Source organism: Chaetodon auriga, chromosome 20 (assembly GCF_051107435.1).
Source record: "Chaetodon auriga isolate fChaAug3 chromosome 20, fChaAug3.hap1, whole genome shotgun sequence".
NCBI classification, from domain to species: domain Eukaryota; kingdom Metazoa; phylum Chordata; class Actinopteri; order Chaetodontiformes; family Chaetodontidae; genus Chaetodon; species Chaetodon auriga.
Genome location: NC_135093.1, coordinates 16,945,271 through 16,961,238, shown reverse-complemented (window position 1 = coordinate 16,961,238; position 15,968 = coordinate 16,945,271). Strand labels below are relative to the sequence as shown.

Here is a 15,968-nt window from a genome sequence, read left to right as displayed (position 1 = left end):
TCCATAGTAACACTTCCATCTCTTCTGTTCCCTCCCTTTTTGATCCTAGGAGGAACTGGAGGAGCATCCACCTTTTTGCCTTCTCCACTCTCTTCAGATATCTGTCTCACTATATTTCTCAAATTCACCTCTTCTGATTCAGAGTTAGGATCATGTGTTAGTTTATCATTAACATGTTTAGCTTTACTTTTAAGGAGCATGTTTAGCTCATTACCAGTCTTGTCCATGCCAGGTAGCACCATCCCACCACCTGATACGTGAGCCTCACCAAGTCCAGGCTCAGTTTGCGACAAGATCTGTCTCATGCGATTGTGGTCTCTCAGATCACCTAACCTCTCTTTTAAATCATTATCTTTTTGTGTAAGAGTGCTGCCGTTTTGTGTTTTCCTGGCCTCCGTCATAGAATCTTTCATAGCTTTGCTACGTTGCTGTATCTTTGTTGCATAACTTTCATCTCCGCCGTTCTCATCAAATATTGGACTTGCATCCTGCTCTGAGAATTTATTCTTTCTCTTCTGCCTTTCCGAGATAATCTCTTCAAGTGCCATTTTTGCTTTGTCATAATTGTCATTGAAAAGTGCTTTGTTTACTATGACATTATTGTCTATCTTTGTGAAAGCCTCCTGCTTGTTCAGCTCCTTCGCTTTATTTGCAAATAGTTCTCTCTTAGCCAATGTATTCCCTCTCATAGACAGTATACCCTTCTTGATATTCCTTAGCTCCCTCGAGATCAAATCATTCTTAGCCCTCGTCTCCTCATCTATGTTTTTTGCACCATTGAGAATAAGATCGCCAAGTCTTGCTCTCTCCAGCTCTTTCAAAGCATGCAAATCATTAATTATATGCTCACTGTCTCTCATTTCTCTGGGTGACATCATCTCCTCATCCACCTCTATACCCGTGTTCACTTTCACATCGCCTTCCTCAAACTCCTCTCCTTGTTCATCATCTGTCACTGAATGTCTCTGACATTTTATGTAATTGTTCAGTCTGGCTGAGAATATATGTTTTCCCTGCTTCTGGACAGGTTCATTTTCATTTGATGGTAAATCTAAGTTTGCAACCGTCAGTTCACCATTAGTGAGTTTGTCAACATCATTATGTGTTTGGTTTTTGTCAAGAGGAAGCTGAATATCAGATTTAGCAAAGTTTCTCTTCGGAACTGGCGGGGGCTCTTTCTTGACGTGACCTTTTGTGCCAACAGGTTTTGCAGCAGTTGCTTCATTTCCTCTGTGACATGAGACATTGTTGTTTTCTGGTACTGAACTCTCCCTTTTGCTGCTAAATAGTTCTTTTGAACAGGCAACCTTCTTATCTGTTTCTTTCTCCCTCAGTTCTTCTATGTCTGAATCGGGCTTATTGCTGCTATCTGACTGAGCTGCAGATAAGGCTCTATTTTTGGCTGCATTAATAGCTTCCCGTGCTGCTCTGATCACATCCATTGTACTCATGGGTTGGCCATTAGTATCTTTTTCTCTAGAACTAACAGGCTGTGCTCCAAAATATTTTTCTTTTATCTCTTTTGCAGGTTGTTTTGCTTTGTCTGGTACATTTGGCGGCCTTTTTGCTGCTGATACATTTGATGACAAGCCTTCTTTCTCAAGTGCATGAGGTGAAATTATGGGTGAATGATCTTTGTTGATATTTAAAGTATTTGGTGACAGCTCTGTGTTTGTTGGCAGTGCTTTTGGAGAGAGCTCTTTGTTTAGCGTGAGTGCTGAAAGTTCATTTGTCTCAGTTGGTTGGTCTGTGTGTATGGGAGCACCAGTGCTCAGAGGGACTTGAAGATATTTCATATCACTGTCTACAGGGCTGGCTTTCTTGTACAAATTCAGAGACGGGTAGTTTTGCTTTTTAGCCATGGGACTCTTGGTCTTTTTTAAGTGTGCAAAGGGGGAGATGGGATTTTCCTCACCAAGGCTACCTGCAGCCTCCCTTTTGGTTTGCAGTAGATTTGATAACAAATAATCACCTGAAAGAGGTCTATCAGTATCTTGTTTAGTAACATCTGTTGCTGTGCTGTTAGATTCCACAACAGGACTGCAAACTGTCTGTCCATCTTTTAAAATTGCAGGAGTGCTAAAGCCAGATCCGTTACCCTCAGAGCCAGCTTGTGGATGTTTCAGATAATCTGATTGTGGAGATTGGGTGCCACCCCCTGGCACTTCTAAATTTTTAAATTTAGGCGGGCTGTAACGACTTTTCACCCTTTTCCTGTTGTCTTTGAGGTTGAAGAGGATGCTAGAGGCAAGTGATTTGTAGTTGTCCCGCTTGACTGGGGGTTCAGGGGTCAGTTTGGCCTCAGAGTGTGGTCTCAGTGGAAGGTCAAGGGCAGAGGGTGAAAGGACCCCTTGAAGGATTTCTGATGTTTCTGTCGGTTGTCTGGAGGGAATAAGAGGAGTCATCAGCTGGCAGATGCTGAACGGGGTAGATGCCAAAGAGCTGACCTCCTCAATTGCTTTCACCTCCACAGATTTGACTTCCTTTTTGACCAAAATAACACTTTCATCCACTGCTTTTGAATTATTTTCCTGAGGTGGTATCCCAGGCTGATTGACTGGAATCACACTTTTTGCCCTGGACCTGTTGCGCCTCCAGGGGGCAGCACTCCCATCCCCTCCATCTGATGAGCACCTCTTCTCAGCTGGAGTAGCTAAGGGCTTTGGCAGGACCTTTGGTGGAGGGGAGGGAGGGATGGGTTTAGGAGCAGTGGGAGGAGGGGGCTCAACTGCCACTTTGTGGCATGACTGCGCCTCCTCTGTATGCAGAGTCTCTTTTCTGTGTGCCTCTGTCAGTTCCTTGTAAAAAGGCAAGTCGTACCATTTAGGGATATTATCTGTGGGAAGAACTGTGTCCTCTTGGCCAAAGGGGAACCGGTTAAAATCTCTCCATGTTTGGAAAGGGCTAAACTCACTGTGGAGGAAAAAGTTTTTGATGTTAAGTTTCCTTAGTTTGACAGTGGATTTCCCATTTTTCATCTTTGAGGATTTTCCTGAGGGAAGGCCAACATCTTTGACCTTTTTGTTTGATGACCCATCACCAGAGTGATGTTTTTGATGGTTCTTGTAATGTCCATCTGTGAGATTGGTTTGATAATCCGAGGAGAATTCCGATAGTTCTCTTTGGATGCTGCGGAGAGCAGACTTATCCCAAGATTCCCCCTTAGAGTCTGTTATGCCTCCATTTTTGATTAACATGCCCTCACAGCTTTCCTCCGTGGCACTTAATGCCTTGAGGAAAGACGACATGTGGGATATGTTCTTCTGTTGCTGTTTCCAAGGCTGAGCATAATTGTTTCCATTTTTGTTTTGCGCTTGCTTTTTAGATTCCTTATGATGAGTCTTTTTAAGAGGCTCTCCCGCCAAAGGTTTGTGGCAGCTGAAAGGTGAATATCCATACAAGAACTCATCATTGTAAACTGCGTCATCTCCAACGCAGAGACTTCGAAAGGCTCGATCGGTGAGAGTGCTGACCTCACGATCAGTCTCGTCCATGAACAAGTCTGTGAAGCCGTTGGGGAAGCGATGGTGGAGCATGCTCCCCACCCGATGGCTCATGTGTCGCTTTTCCACACAGCTCATGATGTCGACAACTTTCTTTCTGTCTCGTGCATCACCTGTTTTGCCTCCTCTACAGTTCTTGCAGCTTTGCAGGTCCTTTGCTTTTCCTCCAGTTCAAATGGACATTAGGGAAGTGGTGGGATGTGTGAACTTCCTAAAGAAAGACAGTGTAATCAATGTCAGTGTTTAAAGTTGTGGTTTTAAGCCAGTCTACATACTCAGACAATGTAAGCATCTCTAATTTCACCACCTTCACACAAAAAGGTTGTTTGATTAATATGATTACTATAAAAGGTTGTGAACTCTGTTGCACTGATGACCTTTATGTATTCAACATGTGCCGGCTTCTGCCATGCTGTCAGGCAACAGACAAACACTTCATACCATGTGCTTGGTTATTTTAAGAACTGTATGGTGCCTTAACCTGTGAGCACTAAGCATGCTATTGCTGGTTATGAGAAGAGCTCCTAGTCCATTTATAGGAACATTATTAGAAAAGATAAACATTTCATTTCCATTGTTCATGTGTGCATTTCAAAGGAAAGACCCTCACATCACACTGGTCCCTTTCAAATCATATCTTTTTCACATTTAATGAATTCATCAGGTTAGTATAAAGACAGATCCTCTGCAAAGCTCTACAACGATATGCGTGTGAGCATTTTTACACTATAGGGTGCAGGAAATGTAAGTAAATCATCACATCGGTCACAGAGCTCCTCAGCAGCAGCTGCTCTACTGTAGCTTACTTTAGCTATCTGGGTGAGGTCTTAGAATAGCTCATTAACCCATTTATATACTCTGACCTGGGAGCATAGCCACTGGCAGATAACTCAACTCTTCAGCTATCTGCAAAACCACGATTCTCCTTATAAGCACATGAGGTTCATTGAGACAAATATACACAGACATTCAATGATTCAGTGATGTGTTTGCTTGTACCTGTACATTAAAACTGCGCAACTGGAAAGCAATCTCAGTTGTCACGAACCAGTCGTGTTAACAGTCAAGGATGATTTGAAGAAAGGTAGGTGAGTTTGCATCAGCCAATAAGACAAATCATTGTTAATGTTATTGTTATTGTTATAGTTATTGTTCTTGTTATTAGAACCTAACAACTCTGGTAAAATTACTGGAACTGAGTGATTTTACTGTATCTTGAATATGACTTACAGAATGTTTTGGCTTTCCAGGAGACTTTGGTCGCCAACAGTCTTCCAGCTCTTATAACCAGAGATCAGTTAGCAACCACGGTACTTTCCCAGCATCTGCTTGTGTATTTTTAACCAAAGAATGAGGTGGGCCAGTTAGTTATACTGTACAAAGCCGCAACCATTGGAATATAATTAATTTCCTCACAGATGTGTAATTATTAGTAGAAATCACATAATAAGTAATGATTTTATTGCAATAAAATGCAGGCATGAGCCATTGTGCTTTAGGTCTGTTTTACTTCAGACCTAAAACAAACAATCTTATAGTCCGTCTGGCCATCACTATTTTTGTTGTCTTTGTAAACATCCATATAATCACACTGCTTCCTCACCTTGGTGATGGATCTTTCATGCTGAGTGTAACCATCCACTCTACACAGTGGCATCAAACACAAATCCTCAATGAAGAATCAAAGAATCCACTGCAGAATCGCCTGCCAAGAGCAAATTCCAGTTAGTGGTAGTCATTCATGGCAAACAAACATTTTCTCTTGAAACTGAAGAAACAAAGAAAACTCACCAAAGTGAGTCAAGCCTTCAGATCCATGTTCAAATGCACTGGCGTGGCCAGGGTCCTGATAGCGAGCTCAGAAGATACCAAAATAGATGCACAAGTCGGTGTGGCCAAACTGAGCAGCAACACAGCACGCAGCTAGCTAGCTCTCATTGGAATAACCAGTGGGTGTCAAGTGGCAGGGCAAGATGGGCCAGCAGGATGAAATGGACACTGTCATTGGTTATTTTTGTAACTAAGCCGTGAGGGCCAATAGGCTCCCACATGGGCCCTCTCTTTACTGTTAGGCACCTTTGAAAAGATGACAGGGCCTTCATGTCAATGAATCATTTGGGTCTTAGTGGAGACAATAAAGAGGGTTGGGATAGATGTAACATTTAGCGTGTGTCTCATTTGGCCTCTGTCACCCAGGGAAACAAGCTTTCTGATATAGCCCATTGCATCACACAACTCCAAATTCGCGTGACAGTCCCTGAAGTGGAGACTGGTGGCTGGAGGCATATGTCTGCTGACTGATAGGACTGTGGCAGGGCTGGCCTAATTCTTGTTGTTCAAGCTCTGTTTACAAGGCCATGTTGTGGACCTGAAGGTGTGTGACTGGGTAGTCTAGATTTAGAACCAATGCAGCTGTTGTTGCTGCGAGATTAGGCTGAAATGGAGGGGGGCATTTTGTTGACTTGATGTTGTGAGGCAGAGGAAGTCAATGGATGAGGTCACATGTGAAGGCTGACCCTGTGCATTCCTTAAATGGAGAAAGTGGAGTGTTTACAAAATACTGTATGGCTCAATTTGGTTTTATATATTGCAAGAGAACAATTTATGTAACCTACTGCCTGTATATTTACAGTTAATGCTCACATGTGTTGTGCTTCAAGTATAGGCCAGAAAATGCTCTGCTGAGCCTTCCTTGGCCCCAACGACAACTCCGTGATTCCGTGGCCCCAGCATCCACAGGCCTCCATCAAGGTGCCATATTTAAGCCAGTCTATTTCTGTCATGTTGTATTTCATAAGGTAACAACCTGCCTCTCTGCTGACTGCACCTTCCACACTTCAGCTCATCAGCCAAATTCTAACCTTGCACATGTTAGTTGCCTAGACCATTTTCTGCAAAAATGGTCTTCACATCATCCAAATTTTTCTTGAGTGCACAAATACTGTACACTTGCACAATGTCTCAATCAAAGTGCACGACTCGAAGGTCGCTTTTAAACTGTTCTCCCTTGATGCAATGGATATAAACATTTATACAAATCATATTTCATTAGCTTTTTGTATTCCAAAGCATATGATTATTGCATCAGGAGAACATGTACTGTGTCAATTTTTAACAGAGAAAAGTCCCTGCATTGTTTTGGGGAGATAGACTTACTTGCTGAGCAGTCTCGGAATATCATGTTGTGAGCAGCGATGGTGTATGTGAGAGCTTTCCCATGTTACTGTCTGCATTCATCTCTTGCCTGGAATAAGACCTCACATGGGCCAACCCCCTTCTTCCGCTTGCATGCCAAACCTCCTCTTCTAGCCTGTTTCTCACCTTTCTCTGTTTACCTCCAGCAAAGCTAATTAGACCCAGTGCTTGTGCCAGCTACCTAGTTATTCCCTGTGTCTTAGACAAAAAGCTAGCCCATGCTATTATGGGAGTTGTAGTTATAGTCAGACCAAAATCTAACTTTACATATATGGTATATACTGTATGTTTATGAAGGGATTTTATGTCAAGTATTTGTGCTGTTATGGTTGTCAAAAATGACACTCACTTATTCTCTCACTTCCACACCAGCTTCTACAGTGCTGCCACTTTTCTTTAACAAGAAGCTTCACCCAAAATTTTAAGGGGCATAAATTCAGATGAAAGACTACAGTATATCCACAATGCAAATTAATTTAGAGAACGCAGATAATAAAGCCAAAGCGGAAAGAAACCTGCCAACATAGTAAAAGCAGTCTGCTCCATAGCAAATAAAAGCTCCGACTGAGCAGTAGATACCTATTTCACTAAAGGTCCATCATCACCACTGTAAGTACATATAACCTGTAACCAGATCCACACATACTGATATAATGCTAACTAGAGGGAGGGGGGAGCAGTAATACTCAAGTGTAGGATTTTCATGTCTGTCTAACGTCTGTTTGCAAGACTCCATAAGGAATCATTAACTCTCTCCAAGTTCACTTCCTGGGTCCTCTCTTCCTCCACTGCAATGACCATTGATCACAAGTCACAACTAGCTTGTGAGTCAGAAAGCTGAACAACCAGACTGAGGGATGGCTCTTTAACAAACTGTCTTTCCAAAGCAAACTTACAAATGCAGTTACACGACTACACCCATGATGGGTCTGAATGTTATGGATGGCACCTTTGATGGGCTGGTCTAAGTAATAGATAGAATGTAATGAATGATATTACAAATTACACCTTCTGCTGAGTAATTACCAAAGTAATGTACATTTTTAATGATTAATAATCAGCAGTCAGCTTGATTTTGTGCAAGTGCATACAATTGTGTCAATTAATGAACTCCAATAGAACAAACATATCCCATAGACGTACTCTGAGGCAAGTTCATAATTTAGGCTAGCCAATGAGTGATCAGGAATAGAGCAGCTCTGACCAGTGAAAAAATGCTAATGTTGACACCTAACACTTACCATGCACAATACCTGCACAGGGGCATATGGTGAAATAAACAATAAAGAGTTTTTTTCATTGCTTATCACATTCATGAAAAATCCCCCTACACTTCTAAATGCTTTGACTCTCATATAACTGTGACGCAAAGAGAACAAAAACTGCTTTAAAAGTCAGTGAGCAGACAGAAACAGAAATGGGACAACAGACACCCAAGAATGAAGTCCAGTCTGACAGGGTCTGGATTCAGTCTTTGTTTATGCCTTTATGACTGACACCCACATGTGTTCCTGTTGGCTGTGAAACCACAGGGAGCTAGCAAGCAGCCTGGCTCATGCTCCTTCATGCCTGCTGAGAAATGGAACCGACAGGCAGATGGAGGAACTGGCCCTCAGGACTGACAGGCTAGTAAACCCAGGTATGGTATAACTCCAGGACAGCTGAGGCAGATCACGTAGAAGAAATAAGGATCCAGTGACAGAAACACTGTAACTTATCACATAAATTTTATTCCTATAAAAATATTTTCTGGTGCTAAAGCATCTTGATTACTATAATCATAGGCAGAGGCAATGTGTTTTGATGGTGAGATAACTTTTCATGTCGATCTTTTGTGTTATATGTCACCTTCATTACTTTTCTCATGACAACAAAAACTCCTAAAAATTACACATCCTTTCCTGTGCAAGGTGAAATAAAAGTGTCAAATATGTCATTGTAGAAATGAAGCACAGATGCTATGTTATTTTAAAGATGAAACAGGTGTTTCCTCACATGATTTACTTTCGGCGATGATGCACAAGTAGCGCTTCCATGTGTTTGGGGGAAATGTGTTTTTCTGATTTCAGATATATAAAAACTACAGACAGCCACGTCTCAAGCCAGCAGGTCCACACAGCTTTTATCACACAGCCAGGCGTTATTTGCCTTGTGTGAGGGGAGTGATGACAGGCCTGCAATAACTGATACCCTCAAGGGCTGGCACCACAGGCATTTGACCAATCAGAGGAGAGTGTTGGTGTGCTGCAAATGCAGTTACAACATCATCCCATGAAGAAGTCAAGATGTTAAACATGGTTGAAAACCAACTGCCAAGGTATCTCAAAAAAGCCTGAACCCACCGGGTTGGATCCAGTCAAGTCTGAGCGGAGACCTTGACCTATGATATTTTCTTGGCAGTGATAAATCTAAGGAGTCTGCCGTAGCAACATCTGGCCCAGAAATCTTTCCACTGAAGCAACAATATCAGTAACCTGCACCCAATAGTCTATGTCAACAAGTATCAGTGCCAACCACTCACTGCTGCTCGTCAGTCAGGAGGTTCAAACTGAAAATACATGAAATAAATACATAAAACTTAAATGTTGTGATGTTCAAAATCTGCTGAGATTTATGCCTAGGTTGAAAATATGAATGTATAACAGATAGAAACAAAAAGAGACACAGCTTTGAACTGTGTTGATGCAACTATTTGTGAAGTTCTTGGAACACATTTTCATTTATTGACATTTAACTAAGTTTGAGAAAACCCACCGCTTCCTTTCCCGGGAAAAAACGACAATGCAGCAAGCCAAGTAAAAGCTTTCATGAAGAGGATTGTGGGAAAAATCACTGCTGGATTTAGATGATAGAGAAGTGAACTAAACAAACTGTGTTTATCTAAAAAAAAAAAAAAAATAGCACTGACCTATACTTGAATAAGAATTTCTCACGAATTCTGTAGGTCAAATGTTAAAACTGTGGCTAATAGTCACCCAAGAAATGTGAGGGGCCTTGCATTATAGCAACTTGGGGGGCATTCTAGATAAGTCAAAGATGTAATCCTTTTACTAAAAAGGCTCACGCTCAGGAAATTGCTCGTCATTATGCACCAGAGAAGGCGCACAGCACTCACAGGAAGTCAGTAAACTGTGGAGAAACAAGAGAGATGAGAGCATTTCTGATGCGTGGGTGTCCGTCAGCTCTTATCAGGGCTATCCTCATCATTGGTGAGTACAATGGACTTCTGTATGTTGCAGTAAATAGTAAACAATATTCCTCGACCCTATGTAGACACGATGTGCTGTGATGACGAATCATTTAGAGTGAGAACAGCAGGCTGTGCAGTGTTGCTGTATAGGCAGGGGTCTAAAAATGAGTTGTGAGCTTTTTGATTGCTTGCAGTGATGATAGTAAAGACCATTCGGTGTGAGCAAGCTCACACTGACAGCTGTTAGTAAAAAAGTAAACTACAATAGAAAGCCAAAACATAATACGTAAATAAAATTCTGGAGTTAAGACAGAAACCTGACTCAGAAAAACCTCACTAGCTTCACTCTAGGTTAAGCAGTCTTACTTAATGTTGCTGCAGCAGCTGAAACAGAAAGCCAAGGCTGGCCTTGGTGAAAGCCAAAGGTAGAATTGCTTGGCTTCACCCCAGCTGTTAAAAATAATACATTTTTGATGGAGTGAGATCTTGTACCTAGCGTTTGCTTAAACAAATAATGGGATGAGAATCTATCCAACGTCCTGCTAAAACCAGGTCTCAGGAGCTGTAAATCGCAGTTTGCTAGGGTTAAACTCTCTTTTATGGTCTTAAGGAGTTACATGGAAAAAGTGTATTTCCCATTTCCTGAAGATCCAAAGGTAAAGAACAGTTCTGCATTATTTTGGAAATAAAAAATGGCACAATAATCAGTCTTAAAGACATAATGTGAAATCATCACAACCTTCTGTCTGTTGGACAGTTTGCTTTTTACCTGAAAACTTGAAACTCTTTTATTCTTTCTTCACTACTTCTGAAATCACTGCTCTCTGTCTTTGCAGTCTATTGACATTCAACAAATCACTGCTTTATTTCCATTTTTTGTGTTGCTGTGGGTTTCAATCTTTGTGCAAAGTCACAACAACGTTGATGTGGTATCTGCTGCAAGAGTCACGTTGTCTGCAAGACCTTATTTATATTTGTATCTTGTGAGTTAAAACCTGCAGGGAGTCAGACTCCATGGTCTGGACATGACACATTATGTAAGAGGTCGGCCACTGGTCACTGGAAACTTTATCTCCCCCCACACTCAAGACACATTAAGCTAAAACACCATAGACTGATACATAACACATAGACTGACCCATGACTAGTCACAGGTCCAAACCCTGCAACAGCCAACACTTTACCCTCCAGCTTGTGACCTTCAGCGTGGCACTTAACCTGTTCCTGCACTGTCTCTGCCCCTACAAGAAAACATCAGTAAAATGAAATCCTACAATATGCTGACCGATAAACGGTGGCTGAAAAGGTCACAGGTCATTCAGCGTCCTTGTTGATTGATAAGACGATCTCTGCTGAGGCTGCATTTGCTTTTCCCATTCGGGATCTCATACACAGTCACAACAGACCAGGTCCCAGAGCTGCCAGAGGAATGTGACTGCTGGCTTTAATATGCAAGATAGCCATTTGCTGAGCATGTATGCTCTGTTTCAGCGACACCCTGCTCAACTCTCAGTTACAGTCATACCTCAAAACCCACAGTGCCACTCTGCTGTCTTACGTCAGAATTTAACCGTGAACTTTCAAAGATCTGTTCATCTGTTCAGTTTCATGTAAAATCTACCACAGGGGTCATTTGTGTCATTACCAAAGAGCCCATTTCCCTTAAATTCAATTCATTTGTGCCTTTTGTGATATGCAGTGTTTTGTTCTTTATGAAACTTTATAGTTTTCTCTGTCTTCCAATTCAATTTCTGCGCATTTTTTCGGTTGCATTTTGCTTAAAAAAGGTAAGGCATGCCATCAGCATGTCTGCCAGCAGGCACGTGTCCAGCCACGTCTAAAATAAGCATGTGAACTGTATGTGTGCACCTATGAGTGCGTGGTTGTGTATGTATGTGTGTGTGTGTGTTTTAGAAGATGCACATGTATGTACTGCTGTACATTTTGTAAATTGAATGAGTCCGTAATTGTGAATAGAGAACAATTTAGTTTAAAGCCTCTAATAGCACAAGTGTGAGTTTGCTGTTATTGAGGCAGGGACCAGAAGTACTGCCAAGACTCCTGCCTGGGTGTCCTTGAGCAAGGCGTTTACTGTTCACTGCTTCAGCAGTGTTTCAAAAGTACTGCTGAGTCGAAAGCACATCATGATTGCTGGGTATTGTGCAACTGTTATTGCACTGAATTCAGCCTTATCTGATACACAAGAACGCTGTGGTCTTATCTCCTTCCTGTTTGTCTGAATGACCTCTTTTTGTTACCTGAAAATAATTAATTGAAAACAATGTTTCAGAGTGTCTGCTGAGAAGTGTGAGAGGAGATGGAGCAGACTCTAAAGAAAAGCTAGGTAAGTCAGCAGGTTACACTAAACATACAACAGTTTGAAGGGAGATTTGTAGTTGTAACACTGACAACACGGCTCATATAATACAGGGACACCATTCATTCAACAAATACTTCCACAAAAAATTCCACAGGAGGCTGCGAGACACATTTTCAAGCTCACAAGATAATTAAAAGAAAGGAAAGCAGAAAAAAACAATTATCTGTTGCACAAAGTTATGCTATTTTCATCTTCTTCTTCTAAGATTTGCTTTGGTTGAACTGGTCACGTAGACACTGCTTTGTTGTGAGAGGTCTAAGGGGCTTTAAAATGGCTCTTGAAACAGATCTGTAGTTGTAAAAGCTGGTTTATGATATTCTAATGTTAGTTCTAATATCAGAACGCTTTTCAGTATTATTCTAAGGTGGATTATAATGTTCCATAAAATACTGTGACTTTTGTGCTTTGTCAGGTTTGATGTTAAACCTGACCTGGTTTCCATGCTATAAAACCCTGTCAACTGAATTATCTAACTACCCTTATTTTTAAAGTAAAAATGCTTAATTTATGGGGGACAGCCAGTGTTTTACCAAACAAGTCCAGCTCTCTTGAGAGCATTGGCTCACACTGACCAGCAGTAACCTCCCCAGTATTTCCTAGACGTTCAGGATTCAATCTGCAAACACTGGTGATGCAATTCGATTTGTGGAAAGGGGAATGATACCATGACTGAGACTTTCATCTTCCACAGAGTAAACAGGTTGTGAAATCAAACATCTCTCCCTCACCCTTCATGTCCAGCATGTCAGGAGGGCATTTCCCAAACTCATGTTCTGCCCTGTCACAGGTGCTACATTGCATCTTGTTTGTTAATGGCTGAATGATGTCTAATGGTTGTTTTCCCTCCAGAAATTCAATATGTTTTGATTGGATGTGGGATTGGCCTGCTCTTGGTCGCTGGATTCATTATTGTCATAGTCTGCATCATCAGGAAGCAGGTCCAGGATAACAGCACGGCAGGTGAGATGATGTTTAGATTCCTCTGAATTTCTCTTTCTTATATCTAAATCACATGAAAGTGAGGAGATTGGAGAAAATATGACAGTGTGCTTTGTGTGAAATCTAAACATCATGGTTTTCTGAAGAGGTCAAACTGTTCTTCCCTACAGGTAGACCTTCACAGGTGAGATGTTACCAACACTGGAAGAAACAGCAATTTAATTCTTGTATTTTATGAATTGAAGGAACATGTATGTTTCAAAAGGTATAGGTTTCCATAACCCTTATTTGCTCTTAACCACAGCCTCACCTGCTCGTTTTGAGCAATCTCGGCCAATCAGAACCTCCCGTGGTGGCGGTGTCCGATGACATGCGATGTTAAAGGTCAGACAGTGATTTGAGGGGAGCGTGAACCCTGCAAAAGTGGCATCTGGGTGGAAGGTCAACCAGGCGTCCCGCTGTCACCTCACGTTTTGTTGCACACACGTCATTGCAGATCTGTTTTACCTCTTATGATTCTTCCTCCGCAACATGTATCATTGTCATTTTCATAATAAATGTCTGGAGAGCATAAGTAAGAATGCCTTTTTACTTGGTCGTGCAGAGTTGTGTCATTTGAGAAGCTTAATGAGCCACATTTCAGCCTGATTATGTCTGTGTATTGTATTTAGTTACACTCCCCAAAATCCAACTGTTCTACTGACATAAATGCTGTACAGAGATTATTAGCACCACTCAGCAGAAAGTATCAGCACTAATAAGCATTTCATACAATTACCACAAGAGGGCGATATTCACCTCCAAGAAACAAAAACCTTGAGACTAACACAGGTCCAGTTTCACATCTGAGCACCTGGGGAACCTTTTAAGACAAATTCTTTGTACCTTCATCAATTGCATTTAATCACTGAATCACATGTGGGCAGTGACAGTGTTTTTTCCTTCATGCAACATTCTCAAGTTCCGTACAAAATATGTGACTTCATAATCCTTTCTACTGTATCTTAGTCTCGGCTCTTTTTGCTTTTTGTAACACTCTTCCCACTTGGAGGGTCTTTTTGTTTTTTAAAGAATTAGAATTACCTCTGTTAGCATTGGACTGTTGTTGACAGTGTTGTGCTCCTTCCCATCAGGCATTTCATGGATGCATACAGTACAGAGGGAAGTCAAGTTTACTGTCAGCCCAGATAAGCACAATACAGCATCATTCTATGACATAGTTAAAACAACATATTAAACCAAAGTTTAGTATAAATACACGTTCATTAAAAATCAATTTCTTTATAAACATACAGTACTTTTCAAAGTCAAAACATTTGCTGTGTTGCAAGATGAGTTGATGTCATGACATTTTGTTCATCTAGAAATCAAAGTCATTATACTATTGCACTTAATGCAAGAGCATTTCGTGCTCAGGCTACAGATGCAGTGTTTAGGCACCGTATTATCCACAGTGTATCATTCCAATTAGGAGTCTGAGTCTACTGCCAGCTTTGTGAGACTGGCTCCTCCAGCCCAGAGATGAATGAAGAAGAACCAGTAACAAAAAAAAAACCTCCTCTAATATCCTGGAAACCCAATATTCAAACACAGAATAATAACTAACAGATGTAGGCATTGTTAAAGTCTTACTGTTTACTGTACAGTCGATGAACTGCTGCTGCGCTTTCCTCCAGACAAAACCCATCGAAGAATCTATTTGTAGCTATAAGACTCTCCGGAGAGCGATGTTGTAATGACATGACTGATTCCAGCTGTTACTTCACCTATTTATTCGTCACTGTGCACTCAGCTGCAGCTTACTTTATTACGTTTACTGCCTGCTTGCTAAGCGAATGTTCTACAGTGCCTCCATCTTCCACATGGCAGACAGACAAGGTTAGCAACTAGCTACAGCACCAAAAACAAAGTTTACAGAGAGCAAATATTGGACATACGTTCATTTTATTCACCTTCCCACTCGTGGTGTGAACTTGTTGGTTTTCCTTCATCAAAGAAATGCAAAGTTTCATTTTTGCTGCTGTACACCATTAAGCACAGAGCTGTCTGCGGAACTGATAATAAGCAAGCAAAAATGCATGAGCAAGGACTCCTGCATTGTGTTTAGAGCCCAAATTTGGTGAACCCCTCACCACATTTTGCACTGAATACTGGAGGTTAAGGAGCTTTGGTAAAGCGGGGCCTTCTTTGTCGCCAGACTAGAAGCACTTAGGAGGCCCCACACGCCGTCTCCTCCATTATCTGTAAATCAAAAGTGTTCCAGATCTTCACAGCGCCGCTCTCTGAGGTTTGATAAAAGCCAGCAAAGTGCCCCAAAAACCCCAAGCTGACAGACTGCAGTACAAAGATTCACTGTGGGATCCTGTTACATGAGCCATGAGATGAGGGGAGATAGATGGACACACACACAGGCCTACGCAGACACAACAACTTAACTAATATCGGGTCTGAGGACCAATTTTGAAAGCAGGATGTGCAACCACGCTGGTTTAACGCTGGATAACTCTGGGATAAGTTAGAAGCTTTAAATGCTGAATTGACCTACGTTGAATGTTTTTCTCCATCATTTCATTGGCAACAGAGATGCTCACACACAAAGACAGACAGCAACCTTTGTCAGCACGTGTGTGTGTTCCAAAATAAAAGCCCTGACTTTGGTCTGCGCCTGCTGTCCTCCACAGCTGGAAGTGTGATTTGCTCGGCGTCAATCTCAACAACACAGCCCTCCCTCTCCTCCATCCTGCACAGGAAATTATGTTTC

General features: G+C 41.6%; 1 protein-coding gene and 1 long non-coding RNA gene across 2 annotated transcripts; one reads left to right on the top strand and one right to left on the bottom strand.

Moving 5' to 3' along the window:
- Positions 1–3,642: 3,642 nt before the first annotated feature.
- Positions 3,643–5,363, bottom strand: LOC143338914 (uncharacterized). Its single transcript, XR_013079277.1, has 3 exons — positions 5,295–5,363; positions 5,107–5,208; positions 3,643–3,714 (listed from the first exon to the last, which is right to left on the bottom strand). It is a non-coding gene; the product is annotated as an uncharacterized LOC143338914 (long non-coding RNA).
- A 4,455-nt stretch (positions 5,364–9,818) lies between these two features.
- Positions 9,819–13,678, top strand: LOC143339313 (uncharacterized). The gene is made up of 5 exons (XM_076760482.1): positions 9,819–9,907; positions 12,179–12,232; positions 13,118–13,228; positions 13,378–13,391; positions 13,512–13,678. The coding sequence occupies exons 1-5, from the start codon at positions 9,847–9,849 to the stop codon at positions 13,587–13,589; spliced, it is 318 nt and encodes a 105-aa protein (XP_076616597.1). The 5' UTR covers positions 9,819–9,846; the 3' UTR covers positions 13,590–13,678.
- The last annotated feature ends 2,290 nt before the right edge of the window (positions 13,679–15,968 follow it).

Bases quoted from the DNA above. Each gene is read 5' to 3' on its own strand.
- LOC143339313 (XM_076760482.1), top strand. From the start codon at position 9,847: ATGAGAGCATTTCTGATGCGTGGGTGTCCGTCAGCTCTTATCAGGGCT. The intron at 9,908-12,178 runs GTGAGTACAATG...ACAATGTTTCAG, and splicing joins CAGGGCTATCCTCATCATTG to AGTGTCTGCTGAGAAGTGTG. The intron at 12,233-13,117 runs GTAAGTCAGCAG...TTTTCCCTCCAG, and splicing joins AGACTCTAAAGAAAAGCTAG to AAATTCAATATGTTTTGATT.